This window comes from Neopelma chrysocephalum, unplaced genomic scaffold, assembly GCF_003984885.1.
Source record: "Neopelma chrysocephalum unplaced genomic scaffold, ASM398488v2 Primary Assembly neopelma1_97116, whole genome shotgun sequence".
Classification (NCBI taxonomy): domain Eukaryota; kingdom Metazoa; phylum Chordata; class Aves; order Passeriformes; family Pipridae; genus Neopelma; species Neopelma chrysocephalum.
In genome coordinates, this window is record NW_020925758.1 from 3,066,935 (window position 1) to 3,089,961 (window position 23,027).

General features: G+C 41.2%; 1 protein-coding gene across 4 annotated transcripts in view; it reads right to left on the reverse strand.

Moving 5' to 3' along the window:
* Positions 1–23,027, reverse strand: part of DYM (dymeclin) — a 215,703-nt gene that overhangs the window by 121,051 nt on the left and 71,625 nt on the right. For all 4 annotated transcript variants that reach the window (XM_027671645.1, XM_027671642.1, XM_027671643.1 and 1 more), the window contains exons 9-12: positions 17,764–17,946; positions 14,054–14,232; positions 8,593–8,718; positions 206–319 (exon numbers count right to left, since the gene is read on the reverse strand). In XM_027671645.1, coding sequence (XP_027527446.1) covers positions 206–319; positions 8,593–8,718; positions 14,054–14,232; positions 17,764–17,946 — 602 coding nt within the window. The remainder of the gene's footprint in view (positions 1–205; positions 320–8,592; positions 8,719–14,053; positions 14,233–17,763; positions 17,947–23,027) is intronic.

Here is a 23,027-nt window from a genome sequence, read left to right on the forward strand (position 1 = left end):
CTCGACGAACTGGATGACAATACAGAAATCATGTTACAAGTTCAGAAACACCAAACAGTTAATGCACCCAATTTGTCCATTTTCTGCTGCAAATCCAGATGCCACCTGGCTGCAACAGAATGAATAAAATCCCACACCCTGTTTTGAAGTTGAATTCGTGCTGCTGGAGTTAGAAATCCACACGCAAGGGCTCCGCATAACTCACCCTTGTCCGTGTCATGTTGTACTGGATGGTTCTTATCACCACCAGTATCAGGAGACTCCCAAGTGAGATCTCTGTTAGGACACGCTCAGCATACCAAGTGATGTTTTTCAGTATCTGGGAAAAACAAAAAAACAAAACAAAACAAAAGAACAAGGTTTTTCAGCACCTATGTCTGAATAAAGAACGTAGGAAGCTGTCTGGAATCTCATGTTCCTTAAGACAAATTCCTTAAATTACCTTCCAGACTCAAATGCGACTTAATTTTTGTATTTCAAAGCATGAGCAAAACAAAATTTAAAAAAAAAAAAAAAAAAGTCAGACCTCTGCAGCATTATCACCAAGGAGATCTCACCAACTTTAAGCCCTGTGGAAACACGACAGCTGCAGAAAGACTATTACATTTAGCAATTCCCTATTTTCTATGCCCTGTGCCACAACACTCCTATATTCTTTTTGATTTTAACCCTTTTCATCTTATAAAGACTCCATTTCCACCCTAGACACGTGAATACTGCTGCCAATTCCTTCCCATTTTCCCTCATCAGAGGCTGGGCAAGAGGCAGCATGCAGGAGCTCTGACTGATGGGCAAGAGCCCACATGCTGAGGGTCATGGGGCAGATCCACAGGAGAAGTGTTGACTCCACACTGAAGCCTTTCTCTTGCCAGATACAAGGTCTCTTCCCTTAACACTTAAACAAAGTCATCAGCTAGTTTAAGGCTTTCATATCTTTCAGTGCTCTCCACTATCAGGGTGGATGAAGTTTACCACCATTCCCAAACTTATTGCAGGAGGAGAATCACTCCATTCTTTCCTTGTACTCCGCCAACCGACACGGAGGAAACATGTGCACAAAACACCATGACTTAAAAGACTGGTAAAAATGAGTCAACAGGAACTGTCCTAAAAACATGGAAAAGATCCTCTATAAATTCAGGGTTATTCTGGGTCAAAACTTAAATATGTTTAACAAGGACTATTGCACACAAAGCTGCTGCTCTGTATAACTTCATCTTGGAGATATTAAGTGTGTTTTACTGAAACTTCAGATTCAATGAAAATAATACGGATGTCTTAAAAATTCCAAACCCCATCAATCTCAATTATCAACCTCTATTTAACCTCTTCTCTTAAGAAGTTATATGAAAACACTTCTGACTATATTTAGGTCTCTCAACACAAGAAGAACGTGAACCTGTAGGAGCAGGTTCAGAGGAGGTCACGGAGATGCTCCAAGGGCTGGAGCCCCTCTGCTCTGGAGCCAGGCTGGGAGAGCTGGGAATGTTCACCTGGAGAAGAGAAGGATCCAGGGAGACCTGAGTGCCCTTCCAGTGTCAGAAGGGGCTCCAGGAGAGCTGGAGAGGGACTTGGGACAAGGATGTGGAGGGACAGGACAAGGGGGAATGGCTTCCCACTGCCAGAGGGCAGGGATAGATGGGATATTGGGAAGAAACTGCTGTCTGTGAGGGTGGTGAGGCCTGGCACAGGTTTCCCAGAGAAGCTGGGGATGCCCCTGGATCCTGGAAGTGTTCAAGGCCAGGTTAGATGGGGCTTGGAGCAACCTGTCCTAGTGGAAGGTGTCCCTGCTCGTGGCAGGGGGTGGAACTGGATGAGCGTGAATGTCTCTCCAAACCCAAGACATCCTGGCATTCCATCATTCTCTGTCTCTTGAAGCTCTTTCATAGTACAAGAGTCATTTCAAATAGCATTCTGGTTATGACTCCTATTAGTTGGTAAGCTGATGCAGTTTGAGATAACAGAAGTCCTTTCTTTACAATATATGAAGAGACAAAAGTTCAGAACATTGAAATAAATTTAAAATCAATTTTAAAAAGGTATGTCCATTATCACACACTGCACAGTACCTCACTCTTTCTCAGCACCTTCCTATTTCCCACAAGGAAGCTAAAATGAAGCCAATGACTGCAACCCATAGATGGGAAAACCACTAATTAATGGCAAAGGTGGCAAACATCCCCAGCTGCAGGCTCAGGTGTGGTGGGTTCTGGTAAACACCTTTTGCTAAAAGGGTCACAAAATCAGAATACGGGGAAGAGGGGAAGACTTGAGAGGTATTTAAGGGAAGAATGGTCAAGGCTGAGGAACAGATAGGAAACATGAAATCACTACAAGAAAGGCTTCCAGAAATAGCAGGCGATGAGTGGATGCGGAAACCGATATAATTTCTAGTTATAACAAGTCACTAATACTATTTTAAGACAAAGTGGTGATGGTATAAATGAAAGCAAGTAATCCAAGGAGTTTCAGTAAACAAGGACAACTAGTTGTTATGAACAACACAGATGATTAACAGGAAATGCCTGAAAGACAAAGCAAAATCCACACCTATTTTCACCAAAAAAAGGCAACTGAAAAGTTAAAAAGCTGTTAGTTGGGTAATTAAAGGATTACACATATATGAACTTCACTGCTAGAGGAGAACTTGATCATCCCAACGCTGCTAAGCACAAACCTATGATCAGATATAGCAAGTTCTTGGGTTACTTCACAGCTGCAAAATCATAAAATAAGTGTAGACAGTCATTCTGGTTGCCATTAATTGTGATTTCTTAATAATGGCTTATTTATGACTATGTGAATATACCTGTTTTCAAGAGAGGATTTTATGTATGAAAATTAATTAACTACTTTGACAAAAAAAAAAATACCTCAAGCTTAGCATTGGAACCTTCCAGAACAAAAGTATACTGTTATTTGAAAAATATAGTATATGATCATTAAGTAATGGTTACACTCTGTAACACATAAATACAAGAGGGATAAGTTGTGGTTGCACATTTCATTTCCTGACTTTTAAAACCTTATTGAAAATCTAACACACTCCTTGTAAAACACAATACAGCTACGAAAATGGGAGGTAGAAAATATTATTTGTTTTGACATGACGCACAATGCAAATCCAAACACATTTCCAGAAGATTATTGAAAAGACATAATTGCAATCGATTTGCTCTGAAATAATACCCAAGGGCTGGTGTTTTTTTTTTTCCTCTCTGAGACAAAATACACTTAGCTCAACAAAAAAATATCAGCTTGAATCATTAAATCTCTAATAAGGTATTTCTTGTAGTCTCTCATTTATGAGTGAAATAGCAAAGCAACCTCCTCCCGCAAATAAAATGAGCCCCATGTTTCCTCCCACTCCCTTTGGTGCTATTTTGTGGGGCACATCCCTGTACTTTATGAAGCAAAGTGGAAGCTCCTGATTCACACTAAGCTGGGACTCAGAAGCAGGTCCCATCAAATTCTCTCTCCAAAAAGGTGCCCCAGTGGGACAAGAGGAATAGGACTGGGACAAGTTAGGTAATCTCAAGCAGGACCTTGAGCCCTCCATCCACATCTTTCTCATCCACCCATGGCTCCCTGTGCTTTATACAAGCCATCATCCTTCCAGTTTTCCCTCCCTGTAATTCATTCCCACCTCTTTGCCCCCACAGACCCCATTCCTTCTCAGTTCTTTTTTTTATCAGCTTCCACTCCCTCACACACACCTTATCATCATGGCATCACAGAATGGTTTGGGCCCAAAGAGATCTGAAAGCTCACCCAGTCCCACCCCCGTGCCATGGGCAGGGACACCTTCCACTAGCCCAGGTTGCTCCAAGCCACATCCAACCTGGTCTTGGATGCTTCCAGGGATCCAGGGGCAGACACAGCTTCTCTGGGAAACCTGGGCCAGGGCCTCACCACCCTCACAGACACCAATTCCCTCCCAATATCCCATCTAACCCTGCCCTCTGGCAGCAAGAAGCCATTCCCCCTTGTCCTACCTTGCCCATTCCAGTCTCTCATCAAAAAGAAAGCTGCCTCCATCTTCCCCAGTATTTTGCCACTCTGTTCCTGTCCTGCCTCTTTACTCATTTCTTTGCTCAGCAGTCCCAAATCTTACTTGTTTCTTGTTTAATTCTTATCTCTCTCTCCTATTACACCATCCCATGCTCCTTGTATAGCCAGCCACAGCCTGTTTCCAATTCCTCCTCTCACATCAGGGCTCCTGTTCCTACACACTTTCAACATGTGGATGTGGCACTTGGGGACAGGGGTTAGTGGTGGCCTTGGCAGGGCTGGGAGAACAGTTGGACTTGATGATCTTAAAGGACTTTTCCAGCCTAAACGATTCTGTGTGGTTTCAACCACTGCCAAGCAGCAACAGAACCACCACTGGGAGCAGAGTGTCATCCCAGAGGAGCTGGAAGCAGCACTTACATAAGCTTCGGCTTGTCCCTATGGATTTCACCTGACAACATGACCCCTGTGCAGGGGAGGATGCAAACAGCCCAGCTGGCTCTGGGAACAGCAGAATCAGAATATTCAGTCACCACGGACGTCAGGGCACCTCCGGTTACATACGCGCTGCGCAGATGGAAACAGACTCCCTGTGCCCCCGAGACTGGTAATTTGGTCACAATTAGTCACATTATCAGCAACAGAGCCCTGGCATAAAGGCCACCTGACAAAGTTTCAAATTCCTAATGCAAAACATGAAGTTACCAGAGATTGTTAAAAAAACATGTTGACAGCTGTAAGCACGGACAAAGACATGTTCGTGCCCCGGCCTCGCTCCAGAAATGGCAAATGGTTCTCCCCTGAAACTCTAAAAACACCATCCTGGGAAAAGGGCAGTCACTGAGACAACTATTCCTTGAAATAATACACTTACTCCTAAAAAAACAAATAAATCCAAGGTTAAAAAGTTACCTCTGAGAACCTGTTACCTCTCCTCCACAATGAAGAAAGCAACCACAGCTGGCAGGCAATGAAACAACTGTTTGAAAAACAACTGCAGCAACCACCACCATCCCTCACGAGGCTTTGGGTTTTGGAAGCACGAACCATGAAAATGTTATAAATTTCAAAATCATCTACCTGAAAACAGTGCCACAATTGACCAATCTCATTGATTTGCAGATAACATCAAAAAGGGGAGGGAAAAAGGAAAAGGCTCAGTCCTGGGGTGGTCTTGCAAGAATAATTAAAGAAAAAAAAAATAAAATGTTTTGATGAATTAGTCTTTTTAACACCAGGCTCCTGGACACCTACAACTCAGGGAGCACAAACTGCAGATGCAAAGAGCAGGAGCACAGACCTACATATACCAAGCAGCAAGATTCTGTTTCCCACAACTTTCCTCATGAGATATTTTTTAACACACTAAAAGTAAACAGTTAAATCGTGATTTACAGTCTATCACCATTTACTACAGCATGCAGTGCTGCAGTAGTACTAAAAGGTTACTGCTACATAACATTTTGTATTATGTTATTTTGACATCTGGTGTAATTTTATTTACAGTTTCATAAATCAGAGACCAAAAATCACCAATACATGTCTCCTTTGAGGAATTCCTCTGTTTACTCATTTACTCTGGTACCAGTAGTAGTAGTAGTAGTAGTAGTAGTAGTAGTAGTAGTAGTAGTAGTAGTAGTGAAAGCAATTGAGCTCTATGTGGTTACAGTGACCTAACTGCATTCAGCCAATTGCAGGAACAGGACCTACGCTTTTGATCATATTTTCCAGGCAGTTAAGACCACATTCATTTTAAATAAAAAAATCCTTCAGCATCCTACAGCAGTAAAAAAGAGTTTTTGTGGTTTCCTGAGCTCTTTACCAGCTGGTATAATCACCAGATTTATAAAACTTTGCTTACTAAAATTAATCTTAAAAATCAATAAATAAATGTGGGTTAAATGCCACAAAGGAAAATAGCCCATAAATGGACTGTATAGTCATGCTTCTTATAAGGACAGTACACAGGATACAGAGCAGCAGAGAGAAAAACAGGTTGATCTAAAATACATCTTTATTTCTTCATAGTGATGGAGGAAAAAAATAGTCCTGCCATAACTGCTAAAATCTGGTAGGTATTTGTGGTGAATTAAGGTTTTGTGAAACTGATGCTAGATGCTCACATTTTACAGAAAGACCCACACAGATTTTCTGACTCCCCCAATTTCGCAGCCCTATCATATCCTCTCAGCCTTTAGGAGACATGAATATTTAAGAAAGTATGAGAGTAGCTTTTGAACCATAACTTGCTCATTCATACCTGAAAACAGCCACTTAAATAATCCAAAAAGATGGGTGAGGGGAAGTGATTTATCAGCATGATTTTGAAACCTTTTCCCCCCTTCACTTATTCCCCATCGTAGGATCTGTAGGAATCCACTACCCATACCTGTACCCACTACCCAGAGTTCACAAGAGAAGATGTGATGTTCACATTTGCACTTTCACATCCACATTCCTCAGTAAATGGAATGGCACAGAAGATGTAGATCACGAAGATAACTTTGTAAGTAAGGAATCCTTTCTGTAAGGAACACTTAAGGGTTGGTATCACAGTTACCAACCCGTCTGTGTCACAGTTCATTCAGGTGACTGTCAGAGCACATAGTTTAATATCTGAACAAGGAGAAACCTCCTCTTTCTCCTTTACTGCATCCAATCCACCCACGTGACACTCAGATTAAGAGAAGGGGGCAAGAAAAAGCCTTTAAGTTCAATAAAAAAGGCACTGCAAAGCTGCTTTGCCTCCAAATTTCCTCCCTCCTTTGGCATCGAACATAACCCATCCAGCTGAGAATGGAGAAAAGGGTAAAAGGAAGAATAGTAAGGAACAGAGGAGGACAGGAGGAGGAATTAAGACTATTCCACACCTGTTCTCTGCAGTGCCATAGCACTGCTTCGGTTTTTGAGGGCAAAAGTTCGCATTTTCACAGCTTTTTCTGCAGTGTGGCTGTCAGGAGAAGCTCACACAGATGGTGCTGCAGGCTCAGGTACCTCACAGCCACCTCTCATTATCCACCTAAGAAGCAAATCCAGCAAAACTCTGGCCACACTCTGTTAATGAACAGATGCTTCTCACCAGGCACAGAGGCGAGGAAAGAAGCAGTTACTGAAAATCTGAAGTAAAATCAAAGGTTAAATTCAGAAGAAAATGGAAGAAGCAAAGGCACGACTGAAAAAAAAGAAATCAGTGCAGGGTAGAAGGAACAAGGTGGGGGTTGTGTTTTTATTAAGATGGAAGTAGTAAACCAATATCCACACTGCACAGCAAACACTACAACTCTGCTGGCAGGGTGAGCTGAAAGGCAAGAATAAACCGGACAAGAAAACTTGATTTATGTTTTCATTTCACAGCTGGATCCTCATTAAGAAATTTTAGGGAAATCTTCCACTTTTACTCATCCAGTAAGGAATTTATTAAAAGACTGCGTGTAAAGCCTTCAAACTGAATGAGGAATGATGGGGGAAGAGACTGAGGCAGGAATGAAGCCTTGTTTGCTGTGCTCCAACCCTCAAGAAGCTCAGTTTATGGGAGAGGTTAAATGACTTAGTGACACAGAACCCAAAAATACACATCACACACGTACACCTCTGGTGCACATTTACAGGTTCAAGGCACATGGGAAAATATTTCAGTCATCTTCCTGGTTACTATAGGTGCTCCTACTAAAAGCTGCTTCCTAAAAGGTATTGCCAGGAAATTGCATCTCTTCTTGCTTTCTACTCTCAGAGCTATAGTAAATAATCCGAAATTTCAGAAAATAACCAAAAAAAATTGCCTCTCCTTCCAAAACAGGCTGGAAATTTACCTGGGAAGAGTTCTGTTTAGAAACCTTGAAACTAGCTTCCAGCTTTTTTGCCATTTCAATAATTTCACATAAACCCAAGAGAGAGTTTCTGTGTCCCAGTCTAAAAATGAAATTAAAACAGTGCAGATATCTCATGCATTATCACAGCTTCAGAAGCTGGGAAACTAGAACATAGTTCTCCAAGGTATTGTCCAGCACAGATGGTCAAGGTCCACTAAAGTTAGTCAAAATTTGGATTCTATTATATGGACAACATAAAATAGAAACGAATCTAGCAGAATGACACAAACAGAAATGCCAAGTAAGGAAGTAACAGTCAGTCTGGAAAATAAAACTCCAGCTAAAAGCTCCTCTCAGCTGCATCAAACCGGTTAAGCAAAGATTTTAATTAGAAATAAAAACAGGCTTCCTGTTTTTTTCCCCTCTCCTCTAGGCCCTCCACTTCCACAGCAAACATTCAGCATCTTTGAGGCAGCCTGCCTGGCTATTACCACGTTACTTTGCAATAGGAACACCAAAAAAGACAAAAAAAGAGGTATATACAGCACCTCCTCTACAAGAGGGAGCGTGTGTTGTTCATTTCACTCGGAAAAGTTTTGAAATTGCTCTTCAGGTTACCCATCCTTACAAAAGAAATATGTGTCTGTCATCAAACTTGGATGAGCCCATTCAGCCTCCTATGAGGGAACGTGTCTGCCAATGTATCTTCATACAAGTAAACACTGAAATAATGTTCAGAGCTGAAGGATTATTCACCAAAACAACAACTCACCACTTCGTGAATGGATCGGTTGAAGCCATCATCCTCTGTGAGGATTAGCAAAATGATAAGAGCCATGTAAACATGGTGTGAGTTCCTTTCCTCAACGTGGTACAGGATTTCAAGAATTGGCAGAACCTTTAGGGAAGGAAAAACGTGCCTGTTAGTTTATTCTTCAAATACCTCAGACAATAAACAGAGGAGGCTCTAAAGCTCCCATGCCCTTCTCAATATCATACCAATTCCTCCCTCTTGAAATAACCACCCCTAAGCAGTGATTTTGTCTCCACAAGAGAGTCTAAACAAATGCTTTCGTGTGGTCAGACATGGAATTTCAATCCCTAATAAATGAGATTCCCAGCCATACCTACCATAGGCCCCTCATGCTTCAGTTCTCCTCTCTACACTACGGGGAAAATCAAATTGCTAAACAAGATTCTCACCATTCAAGTAGGAAAACAGTTGTTTCTAACCATCTGTGCTACCACATGCCCGGTGTGAAAGGACTTTCCTCATCAAATCTAGCCATGCAAATTGGAGCTGAGGTGAACAGAGGCATTTCGAGTCAAATCCCATTTTGGTGTGCGAGGATGATCCCGGAAAAGAACCAGTTTTGGTTGGGTTAAGACTAGAAAAGGCCTGTTTTTCCAATTTTAGATAATATGCAGCCAAAGAGAACTGACATTTTGACGAGAGTTCAGCCCAAGGTCTTGCAACATTTCCACCAAGATGAACAGTTTAAGCCAAAGTCTTGCAATAATAACGAAAATGAGATTTCATTGCAACAGCAAGCATACCTGAATGCTAGTCTAAAGTTAATCCAGATGCAAACGCTGTCCCTCTACCAACTGAAAATTAGCTTTCCACTGGCTCAGTACGACGTGGCTTCCCCAGGCTGCAGAAATAGGCCTAAATCACAAAATACCCTGGAAAAAGGAACTGGAGAAAACTCTCAGTTCCAAGAAGCTTCTAGACACCTAAAGGCTTGCTGTTTTTCAAAACAGGCCAAGTGCAGCAGGATGAATCATGTGAAACCTATTCTGGTGAGCGGCCAGGACACCGAGTGCTTCACAAGCCTCTGAAGTTACCAAAATGTTCTCTTACAATCAACCATCCTCAAAAACAGCTGGAACATACTAAAACAGTTTCTATTAAAATGAAATGAGATTGATCTAAATGCTGCAGGCCACAAAACCTTTTGACAGATGCTTTGGTCAGGGTCAAGACAAGACCGCAACAGAAGCTGAGGGACAATATATTTACAATAATATTTTTATTACTATTAAATAAATATGAAAATAAAAAACATTACATAAAAATATTTATACATTGCAATCATGCTTCCTTTGCCATTTTAAAGGATCCTTCACAAACTTCTCTCTCCAGTAGAAACTTGAGTCAACATCTTTGTGTTTTCTGAATATCAGTCTTGACTAAAGACCAGGTTTTCCCTAGAACATGTAACTGATGTATGGCCAAAAAACATTAGCCCTTTTCCTTGGGTAGGGGAAAAGGGAGACAAGCATTTAGTCCACTGTTTAAATTATTTTAACTTTAGTCTACTGTTCAAATTATTTCTACCTCCAACACTTGCATGCAGCTTTGACTGCACAAGCTCTAAGTCCTTTCCCAGTCCAAGAGTTATGATAATGAGCTGCATAGAGCTGGAAGCAACATAGAACTAACCAAGAATTGCATTTACAACTGGACTTTGCAGGGAGAACAACAAAAGCCTTGCTGAAGGCAACCAGTGGTTCAACTTCTTGGTTTTCTAGGCAGATCCCAAATAGAATCATTGAATGGTTTGGCTTGGAAGAGACCTTTAAAGGTAACTGAGATCCAGTGTGGTTAGTGTTAAATAATTCCACACAAAGCACTCTGGCAAAGCATAATCCTTCCAAACAGCTCAGAATATCTTCTCTTTCTATGCACATTAATATTAGTTCAAACTGTAGCTGAAAAAGCCAATCCATGTTCCTCAAGTGCTCCGAGTCCTGCCAGTGTGTGGCTACCAACTACATTTAAAAAGCATGCCTTGATATTAAGAGATCAGAGACATTTCCCTATGAGTCAATATGTCAAAGTCTTACCAGCTACTGAACAGTGGACTGGCTTTCCAAACTACTGCAATCAGTCCTCCTGCCCCAAACAAACCTCTGTTCTTTCAAAACCTCTTCCCACCTCCACTGCCCTGGCCACGATTCCCTTTCCACTCCTCTTTTAGGCTTCTCTCCATCTCCACACCAGATTAAGCCCAGGGAGGCAAATGGCAACTCTTACCTGCCATTTCCAGATGAAAACAGTTTCTATAACCCTTCCTCCTTCCAACACTTTTTCCTTTACAGTGATTACAAGGTGCACACACCTTTAGGACAAGTACTACTGTGCTCAGAACAAAAGCTGTTTGACAAGCCACAACTTAAATAAAAAAGTTAGGATGTAAGATTCAAATAAAATTCTAATTATATTAAAACAGAAAAGCGAAAAGACTCTGGGAGATGCCAGTTGGAATCTGGAGGAGACAGTTTTCTCCAAAAGAGGAAAATCATTTCAGGGAGCTTCCTTCTTATGCGATGGCTTTGTCCACTCATGCACTGACAAGACAACAACCAGCTATTTTTGTATTACTGGACCTTACAGTCAGTAAACCACCACCACTGCTGACACTCCCCCATCAGGAGCAGCTTTTAACTGGCAAGACACAGCCACCATTAAAAAGTTACTTTTAATCCCCAAAACAAGTGGCAGGTAAAAACAGACACTGAAAATTGCAGGTGCTATATTCAGTCCCAGCTTGGTTTCCCCAATAAAGAGTTTTAAAATAGCTTGTCTTTAGAAATCAACAAAACCCAAGCAGTAACCTGCTTAAGCCAACTTTATACCACAGGTAAAAATACTGCTGCACCATCAATTGATATAAATACATCATTATATACATTATTTCAGTCCAGTCATGTTGAGCAGCAACAAAAGCTCAACTCAGCAGCCAAAGCAAACACATTGAATAGCTCATTTCTTATAAGCAGAAATCTCACTGGCATTTTTAGTTGCAATATTGGTGTTAATTGCCTTTCAAACAGGAAAAGGCTTAACATTCTCCCATCCACAGACCACAATGCTATGCCTATCAAATATTTGTTAATTGCATCCTATTTCAACTGTCCCTCTACTTTCTGGAAGATCCTCGCCAAATCCTAGATGTGAACATCCCAAACAGCACCAGATATTTAATCCATATTATAATTCTACAAAATCATACAAAGTGACGTAAGTTTTGAAAGGCACACAAAGATCCTATTCATTCCTGCCAAACAGATTTATTGTAGGAGCAAAAAAGTTCATTCACTAACAATAAAACATGAAGCTCAACAGAAGGTGAAGGTATTTACCTATAACTGACAGAGAGAGACTCATATACAAATGAATCACCACCCCTCTCTGCAAGCAGGGAGTCCTCTCTGTTCAAGGATTCCCCCTTACGAAGGCACATACACGTCCTGATGCTTCTCAAGCTCTTCTCTGACCTACCATGTTAGATTCCTGAGCCTCTCACAGTTCTATTGGTAATTTTAAGGCAAACAAAAATTAAAATTCTCTACACTGTCTCCATTTTTCAACAGCTTGTAACTATTTTATGAATAGTATGGTAGTACACCACCAGAAGACTACACAGTGTATTAGCACCACCCTTGCCATACAGAAAGGAATAACCAGCTCCAATATTCAAGTCCCTTCATCTCATTTACAAGCCCAAGACTGAATTAGCTTTTTTTCACTGGAGGGTTGTAATTAGGAGATAATGATTTCTTTCCTACTCCCCCAATTCTTTTTGGGTCTGTGTTACCGAGCAATTACAATTGCTCTTCTCAGTTGGTTGCTGCTCATTCTTACCTACTGGCCCGATAAAAACAAGAGGATTGGATAAATATGTCAGTAACTTGTCCGTAGAGATCACAAAAAAGCAGCAATACGCAGAAAGAGCAAAATAAGAGCAGGCAGTTTCAAATGCTGGTATCCAAAAAAAAACAAACTACCCCCAAAAAACATACTGTTGACCTTTAATTGATGCTTGTCTGAATTTTCTCAGATTTTCCCACAAAGTGTTAGATGTTGCTGATGATTTCTGGGATTTTCTGATCTTTTTATTTATTTTTTTTTAGGTATTAATATATGAAAATATCCCACATTGCAGAGCATCTGAGTACCTGCATCTGGAGTTGTTTTGACACATGCACCTCATGGTTTTTCTGGAAGTTTTACAGTATATCAGACAACATGATTCTAAAACAAAGCACACACCTAACCTTTTCTTCTCCAAAGTAACTTGGTCTAGTGGAAGGTGTCCCTGCCCATGGCAGAGGGTTGGAATGAGATGAGCTCTAAGGTCCCTTCCAATCTAAACCATTCTGGGATTCTATTTGATGATTCTAAAGATACAGCGAATTGTAAAGGTCAGCAGCTGTTAAACTTCTCATATCACACACTAACTGCCCCAAAAATTATACATTGCCATTTGTTCACAGAACTCATGCAAAATGACTCAGCCCTTGCCCAGATAATCCGCAGCAGATGACACAGGAGTTCAGTCTTGAATCAATTCAATACCAACCATCTCACCCCCGTTTGCCAACAGTGGCGTCTATCAACTCCGATTTTAGCAATACATCTGCTGGAACTTGGACTGAAACCAAACTCACTCCGTATCTGCCATCAAACAGGCAAGGGATCTAATTACCTGGCAAGATTTCAAATATTAAAATGGAAAGGGTTCTCTATTCCGTTACCAATCCCCCTAGACAGCCATTATCTTATTAAAGGAATGCTTTTTAATAAGTAAGATTTGCTAAAGTGGTTTGTGACATGACTAAAGTGGGGAGCATAAGCTAATTTATAACCTACAAAAACCATACCAGGTGTCTGTTATATTGCCCATTAACCACAATCCTATTTAAGTGGCTAAAAACTCACTACAGCTGTATTTCTATAAAACCTGTGAGCTGCTCCATGAGGAGTTTCAGTCTCAGGTCAACCCTGTAAGACATTTGGCATGTTAGTCAAGTTACAGCTCATTTTGTTAACTATTATTCCTGAATGTACACAGTAAGCTCATGCAACTTTTTAGCCCAAATATCTAAAAGAGATAAATAAAATAATAAATAGAACGATACTTGCCACCAGTTTCTTTACACTACGATCACAGAAGTGAGAGGGTTTGACCTGGATCATAATAGTAGCACAGAGAAAGAGGGAAAGAGACAGCCTTGTAGCTTTACCAGTACTACCCTTTACTGCAGTGACATGTTCTGCATCACACTCCTGAGATGACGTAACAAAAATGAATAAGTGAGCTAGAACTGGTGAAAAAGTGAGACAGGACCCGCTGCCCCCGCTGCAGAACAGGGACCACTGGCAGCTGGTGACACTCAGGTCCAGCCCCTCATGATGAGAATCAGGCAGGCAGAGAAGGACTTACCAGATTTTCTATGTCTGTCCGTGCCAACACGTACGTCCGCACGTTGCTGTTCTGGTGCAGAAGCATGTACAAAAGGAGAGTGGCCTGATCAGACTTCTGCTGCTCACACAAAGCTGTGTATAAGCTGTTAAAGTTAATCTGGAAAGCGTGTGGATTTGACGATGAAAAAGCAGTGTTATCTGAAATAAAGAAATAAGGGTAAATCTTGAACAAAGATGTTTATCATTCAGATAAAAATCTCTCGGTGAAATATTTTATACAGACACCACAGTGAGGAGGAAATAAAAATCATCCATAACTCCTATCACCAATGGTCATAAACCCTAATAGGGTCTCATGAAGCTTCAGCTGTGCCAAAAAAGCTGAGGCTGTCTTCCCACATGAGCTCCAGTTAGACCCCTCTACCTGCACAAAACACTCTTCTTTTTTCATAAAGCTATTCTTTTTTTGTCCAAATGACTTTCACTGCTAAGAAGGAATGTGGTCCCAGGAGCTGCTGCAAGTAGAACAGCTACAATATCTTCTCAGGAACCAATATGCTGACAATTCATGTGTTTCCAAACCCTGCACCCCAAACTTCCAGGTTTAGTTCCCTGGCATCAATATGGAGTATCTCCCATCCAGCCATTCCTTGGCATGAAGGGGATATGTGCATAGGTCAAGACTATCATGGTATCTCAGTGAAACACAGATTTTGGCAGGACTTTAGATGTGTGTGGTGGGGAGTTTCATGGGTTAAGTGGTGTAAAACATGACATCACATCGTCTGACATCCCTCAAAGTAACAGCAGTTTGTTCATATTCACAATACACTCTGTGCCAGAGCTGGAAGTGAAAATAGAACAGATTTCTGTTCACAGAACCTTTACCAGTTTCAATAAATACTGGTAAACATCTGCACAGATCTCTGTGGTCTAGGAATTTCCAGAGGAAACAGAAAAGGTTAGAACTCAAAGGGGCTTTTAAAAAAGATGGAGAGTGACTTTTTACATGGGCAAATAGTGACAGGACAAGGGACAATGGCTTTAAACTGAAAGAAGAGACATTTAGATAATAGATTAGGAAGAAATTCTTTACACTGAAGGTGGTAAGACCCTGGCACAGGTTGCCCAGAGAAGCTGTGGCTGCTCCATCCCTGGGAGTGTCCAAGGCCAGGTTGGACGTGGCAGGGACACCTGGAAGGTGTCCCTGCCCATGGCAGGATGGAACTGGGCAATCTTGAGGGTCCCTTCCAACCCAAACTATACTGTGGTTCTCTGATTTGTAGCCCGTATTCTTGGCGAAGTTCCTAAACAGCTTTCAGCACAGAAGAATGCGACAGTCGTCACTTATTTTGAACAACATTTCCACCCGCTTTGGACGGAGAAAGTGCTTGGAGGCCCTGTGGGAGCCCCCCAGGAGCCCTGGCTCCCCTCAGTTTTCTGGGGGCCCGGAGGAGCCGACGACGTGCTGGGGAGCCGCCGCTTCCCTTGGCCTGGGCGAGGCGTGGTAGCTCCAGCCATTCAGCTGGAGTCAGCAGGAGCCCTGGAGCAAACCCCCCTCTCCTGCCTGCGGGAGCCGGGAAGCGCTGTCGCGCACACGGAGGCGAGACACAGCCCCGTGGTGAAGGGAACCCTGCCTGTCCCAAACCAACGCACCCACAGGCACCACAGAGACCCAAACCTGCCCCTTCTGAACTACTGACCACACCTGTGGACCAACTGGTGTAAAACCTCCTGCTTTGGGCGAAAATTCCTCTCCACAACGGGAGGTTTGGACGCAGTAAAATCAGAACAATTCCATCCTTGATGCCACAGTTCATTATCTGAGAAATGTCCACTGACATTCCAGCTTCACCTCGGTGGATGTTGAAACTGTGCCACTTGGATTTATAGCCTTTCACTATCAGTAATAAAAATCTAAATAGTATTAAAGAAACTTACCAGCAACAGCAGCACAATCCTGTATTATTCTACAGAACATTAAGCTGATCAACAGAAAAATTAAACTATTCTAGACCATGCAGAATAAAGAAAACTACCCTGAATTCTACTAGTGTCGTCACAATTAAATTATATAAATTACTTTAAAAAAAAAAAGTTTTCTTTTTATAGTCACATGCTATAGATCATTGTGACAGCAACCAGCCTTCTTTTTTCATCTCACTTTCCTCATACCAAGCCCTCAGAATGTTTACAAGAATCAAATTTAAGCTCAATTATAAGCATTATAAGCGGAAGCAAGTTTCTGGGAAACCATAAGTCATTCTATAACCGTACACATCTAGAGAAAATATCGCTTTTTATGCTACTTTTGACATAGAAGAAGTTCTTTTAAAATTTTATAATGATAAGCGCGTAACACTTCTCAACAAAATTTACTGGCTACTAGTGAATTTAATCAAAGTCAACCAAAATAAAACGTTAATGGAAGTTTGCAGTTTAAAAAATAGAGCAAAACAAAAACTTTATCAACTATTTGATCTCAACCACCTGTAAATGGCATACAATAAATCCAAGGTGCACGTTAGGATTCAGAATTCTTCTAATGAGAACAAACCTCCATCCTCATGATCTAACAAAATTTCCTAGGTAAAGGTAAATAATTTAGAGCTCAACCTGCTAAATGCTTAATGGTTAAAGGAATACAAAAACTGTCTGAAAGTGAGTAACTCGGAGGGATCATCGTGGCTTCATAGGCTGTCACATTCCTCCTGAACTCTGTGCATGCTGTCAACCTGCACAAAGCCAATGAAAGGTAAAACCCTACAGCTCAAACTTAAGAGATTTAAGTCCATAAAACATATATGGGAAGTGTTGGAGTCCCCATCCCTGGAGGGATTTAAAAGCCACGTGGATGTGGCACTTGGGGACATGGATTGGTGGTGGCCTTGGCAGTGCTGGGGAACTGTTGGACTCGACGGTCTTGGAGGGCTTTTCCAACCTAAACAATGCTGTGATTCTATGAAAAGCAGCACAGCTGCTCACTGAGCTGCCCAGACAGTCCAGGCTGTGTCAAGGAATCACTGTGTCCCACACAAGACCCTCTGTCAGTCAGTGCAGCACAGCACCTGCAGTTACCTGACACAGGGACTGGAACCAGCCTTTTCAAAAATCAGACAAGCACTGAAACAACTCTGAAACCTTCCACACATGCAAAACTTATGAAAGTGCTTATATTAACCTTATTAAAATTATTAAAATTAATCTTATTAAAATTATATTTTTTCCTCACACTTGCAACAGAAGAATATAGTCAGCAAATCCATCCAGGTAGTAATTCAATTGCTTATCTTCACTCTAAGGAACATGACTCCAGCTAAACAGGATTCCTCTGTAAAGTTTTAGGTGACTCCAGCAGACTCTTGGACAGCCTACCTACTTATAGGTCACTTTTATTCATATTTTATGAAATCATGGAGTCACAGAACCATCAAGGTTGGAAGAACCCTTCAAGATCATCTTGTCCAACTGTAAACAGGACTAGAATCACAAAGTTTTCTAATATTTCTCAAGTCTGAAGGACAAAGTATCCTCCCTCTGTCCCTACCATTAAATTCCAGCAGCTGAGGAACTTCACCCCAAAACTCCCAGAAGAAAAGGCACAATTACTGCTCTTCCATGGGCTTGCTGGAAGAACAACAATTTTTGGAAAGAGAACCTCCAAGAAATCACAGCAACTTAAAATTCACTTTCAACAGCTCATGCTTACAGATAAGAACAGATACGAACCTTGTGTGTTCTTGAAGGACATAATAGCTTGCCTGTAGGGGTTGGGCATGTCTGGGGCATCAGTCAGGTTGGCCAAGACCAGCAGCAGCAGCAGGCTCTGGCTGGCGAGCGGGGAGCACTGCTCCAGCTGCGGCGACGCTTTGCTGCCCACCCCGCCGAGTGTGAACACTGTCCACAGGCCAGCTGCAGAGGAAAGCACAAACCAGTATGTTAATGTTTCAACAAACAAAACTCCTTCAGAGGCCAGCGTTAGATTAGTTGTGAGGAAGAAATTCTTCCCTGTGAGGGTGGTGAGGCCCTGGCACAGGTTGCCCAGAGAAGCTGGGGATGCCCCATCCCTGGAAGTGTCCAAGGCCAGGTTGGATGGGGCTTGGAGTGACCTGGGATATTGGAAGGTGTCCCTGCCTATGGCAGGGGGTGGAATGAGATGAGCTTTAAGGTCCCTTGCAACCCAACCCATTGTGTGATTCTACATGGTGCACATACAGGTCCAGTATTAAAGGCATAATGTATAAAGTCAAAACAATGTCCCCAAATGCTGCTCGTCAAAACTCATTATCACACAGCCTAATGTTTGACTTTTGAGCCTGAAACACAGAGTCATTTTCATACTTACAGCATTTAAAAAAAAAATAAACTCCAACACTAACTGCATTTGAAATTCCTGTTCCCAATTACAGCAGCGTTGGCGAACCAAGTTGACCAGTGACGTGCCCAGGTACCAATCAGAGGAGAAGGAGCATCAGAGGACTCTCCTCATCCCTCTCCAGAAAGTCCACTAGTCCTTATTTCCCTACCACTGCTCAGGGCACTCTATTACGCCACTGAAAAAAAAAATAAGGAAAGCAGCAAAACTGAAACAGAGATGCTGCAAACTCAGCATTACTGGGGGACAAAGTCAGGAAGAAGGGCAAACCCTCGATGTTTATCACATCTGAGCCCCTGATACATCCCCAGGGGAATAAGAAACAGCCCCTCTCAATCACAGCATATTGCATTCCTCCCCAAATGCCTGCCTAGCAGTTCATTTTTTTGATTGTATCTTCAAATTTTATGGTACAGACTGAGCATTTCATCAAATTATTCATTTAGCAGGTCAAAGTCTTGAGTTATACAGAAAAAAAAAAGCTCGGCTAAAAGAAAAATAGAAAATTCTCATTTCCTCTTCTAATTAATGCCTAAATTGAAAATTAATTACAATTTTCCCCACTTCTTAAAGAAGACAGAAAAAATTAAGGAAGTTTAGTTTTCAGTCTTCTAGTCTGAGAGATTCAAGGTGCAAATGATAAAATCCTGTAAGCCATGTGAACGCAAAGCATTAAGTGTAGTGTAACCAATTAAAAAGAATTTCAAGCACTCTTAGCCCTACAAAATTTCAAGCAATTCCAAAGAGGGTTTTTCTTCAAATGTAATTATATAGTCAGATTATGTAATAAACCAGTGCTCCCTCATCAGCACAATTGCAGGGCAATTACTGCCATGTCAAGGGCGAGGGAACTAATGCCACTCAGTGTTAAGCAGCTTGAGGGAGTTCTTATAATAAAAAGCACTATAATTACAGCCTTCTTAGCAAAAATTTCATGTTCCATTAATAACCCTTTATCACCACGGTTTCGATCCACTGTCCTTTAAATCGGAATGAATGATGCTGACCATGAAGTTAGTTTTTGAACTCTCATGAGTTATCCAGAGGGGTAACGTGCAGAGAAACTACTGTAAGAAACTACTGAAACAACCATACATTCATCATATGTTAAGTGAACTCAAATTCGGCACATTTCCTTTCTTAAGCTTCAGCTTAGTTCTCATTTTTTTATTTTCCACCACCCCACCCTTCTGTGGCTGGCATCTGCCACTGCTACACCTTTCCTCAACAGTCAGGGAAGGAGGGATGTGGCCAAAATACTGTTGATTAATCTGAATCTTCCACCAGGGAGAACGAGGTCATTATGTGCGAGAGAAATCTGCACGTGAATATATGACCCAAGTGACCTCCTGGGGTCCTCTCTCTTGCTGGCAAGTCCTTCAGAAAAGCAGCTCCATGCAACAGGTACAGAAAATTCCTTTCGGTTCCAAAGTGCAACGTCACATTCAACGCTAAGTACTGGTTGTTGCACCCAGGGTACTCAAGAGACATTTCTAAGGAAAATCATAAATGGAAGATTGAAGTGCTAACAGATAAACAGCTTGGGAGGACAGAGAGAGAGTGTTTCTAGTTCTATGCAATATGTTCCCAATATTTGAAATATCACTTTGCTAAACCTAGTTTTATATTTATGCTTAGTTCGAAGTTACAAGGCTATATTTAAATTTTTTTACATGGAAAACAAAGCAACTTATGCTGCAAACCCTTAGGAGCTCTGCTCACTATGTTCTTCTCAGGTCTGAAGTTAACAGAAAACATAGGAATAATATATACACTGACACAGTGTGGCCAGAATCATATTTCAGATTCTGCTTCTTCAGAACATCACAGAAACAAAAACAAAACAAAACAACAACAACAAAAAAAATGACAACCAAAAAATACAAATAAAAACCAAACCAAAACAAACAAAAAAACAAACACCAAAAAAACCCCACAGAATAAAAGGAAGAAAATGCCATATTTAAAAGGGATGAAGGCCAGGTTGGACGAGGCTTGGAGTAACTTGATCTAGTGGAAGGTGTCCCTGCCCCTGTTTGAGGTCCCTTCCAACCCAAACCATTCTGGGATTCCATGATTCTATGAAAATTCCTATATAAGCCAACAGGATAGCCATAGGTGGCTGTAACAGTACTAGTGCTACCTGGCACCACTACAAGCACAAAGAGAAATTTGGCCTAGACATCAACATACACTTCAACATACAGAGCTTGGATTTCTTTCACATCGAATTTTCACTTTAAATTTAATTTACTCCTCTTGTCATTTTTGCATATATCCCAAGGGAAATGCAAATTCACAAAGTTTTCTTAAAGCTTTCTAGATCTCTGGGAGGTGGCCAAGACAGGATAGGGTTCTCAAAACTAAACCACTGAACTGTGAAACGGAGGGAGGAGTAGATTACCTGAAATAGCATTGTGAGCCAAAGTGCTTCTGAAGATTTATAAACTATTGAAAAGCGTCTACATTACCAAATACTACCTTTCTGGTCCTAATTATAAGCCTGATGAAGTTAATAATCCATAACCCTAAAACAGTCTCTTCAATGTTGTTGTGGTTTAACACCACACAGCCAATCATTCGTTCCTCCCTGGTGGGATGGAGGAGAGAACTGGAAGAAAAGAACTGGAAAACTCACGGGCTGAGAGTTTTTCTGTTCACTAGGACAGAAAAGGATGGGAAAATGATGATGGTGATGATAATAATAGCAATAATAATAGTAATAACAGAATATACAGAAGAGTCTTCCTCACTGGGGATATTCCAGAACCATCTGGATACAATTCTGTGCCACGTGCTCTGGGACGACCCTGCTGGAGCAGGGAGGTGGGACCAGATGACCCACTGTGGTCCCTTCCAGCCTGAACCACTCTGGGATTCTCTAATACAACTTTATTTCTTGACTCAGTTCCACGTGGAACCACATTGCTAGAATGTTTCTGAATTTGAGAAATATAAAATCCTGCCAACTATTTCTGTCAAATACCCGGATACTTTGATACGGGTACCGACTGCTTTCACCTTTAAAACTAAATAATAGATACATTTTTGTCCTTCTCTTCCACCAAACTACCCATCACAGATTTTTTTCCCCACTCAAACAATGTAAGGCAGAGCAAGAAAGGCAGGTCTTAAGAGCAAGGTATGTTTTTTTGCAACAGAGAACCTGAGGCCTTCTGTAAGATGGCTGGAAACACAGTTCACAGCCATGAAAACAAAACCAGGACTTTAATGTAGTTTGACAGTCTGTGAAACAACACTTAATGGCAAAATGAAGTTATGACACATTCATCAAAATAGAACTTTCTTTCACCTGACTGTTATTTAACACAAACACAATTCTGCAGAAATCTCAGCCCAATGCCTGGTCTCTGTTACACAACGAGATACAAATAAGGTTCATGTTTGTACCTCCTTGGAGAAAAGTTTAAACCCACTTATTTATAGTTTCATGTGACTAAGCAGAATTTTAAGAGTTTGATTCTGAAGACATTTTAAAACCAACAGACAGGTAGGAATGCAGAGGGTACTTTAAAAACTCATTATACTCATATAAAGCATTGCAGTCTATAGTCAACAACTTCTAGCATTGTCTGCCATTATTTTAAGTCAGTATATCAACTGACTGCGAGGTATAATTGATCTGTGAGCTCTCTTGGGGTAGTTATTGAACTACTTGCAATCCTTCCACAAAATGTGTTATTCACCTTCCAATCTTCAGTACAAAGGCTTCGATGACAAATTCTCTGAGCTTTCTCCCCGGACAGAGTGTTAAACTAACGCTGAGGAAATTGGTATTACTCGTTTCCAAGCATCTTTCTACGAAATGAAGATTTAAAATTTTTTTAAAATCTAATAGCAGCTGCAAAATGCAATCACAGTAATAACTGAACTTCAAGCTTTCCTTTGAACAGCCTATTCTTCATTAAGTTTAAATATAGGCATTAAATCTCAATTCATACGGGCAAAGCCTTTTTGAGTATGCTCATGCCTCTCCTCAGTGGAGCTTGGTAACAAAGCAGATCCTTGCCTCTTCTCTCATCTGTCACAGCCCGAGTCCTCTCATACATCACCAGCATTTTCCCAATGAGTTTTATTGCTTTTGAAATTATTTTTCAGAGGGCACCAGGTTGAGGCGCAGCCTCAGGCTGCTTTCAAGACTGAAAAGGATGAAACAAGAGTTTTAGTGGACATGAATATCTTCAAAAGAGATCTTCATCTTGATCTCTCCCTGTCATTTTAACATTTCCAAAACAACAATCCTGCTCCCCTGTTGCAAAAATGGAAAGAACACAAACAGATGAGGCTATAGAAGTCGGTAAAAAAACGGTTAAACACCAGAAAGAAAACCCAACCACAAAGAAAAAAAACCGAAACAGTTCTAACTTATGTTTAGCAATCTGTCCAAATCAAGTCCTAGCTCCACACTCTGATTTCCTATTTCTGAAACTTTCAGCATCCAAAAGATTGTCCAGTGCTGCAAAAAATCTAAGGCATCAGTAAATACAGATGATGAACTAAAGCAAAAGTGATTTTCATTGCATCTAACTGATACCATCCTGTACTTCCTCCACTAAAACCAGCGAATAACGTATTATTAAAAAACATTACAATTACT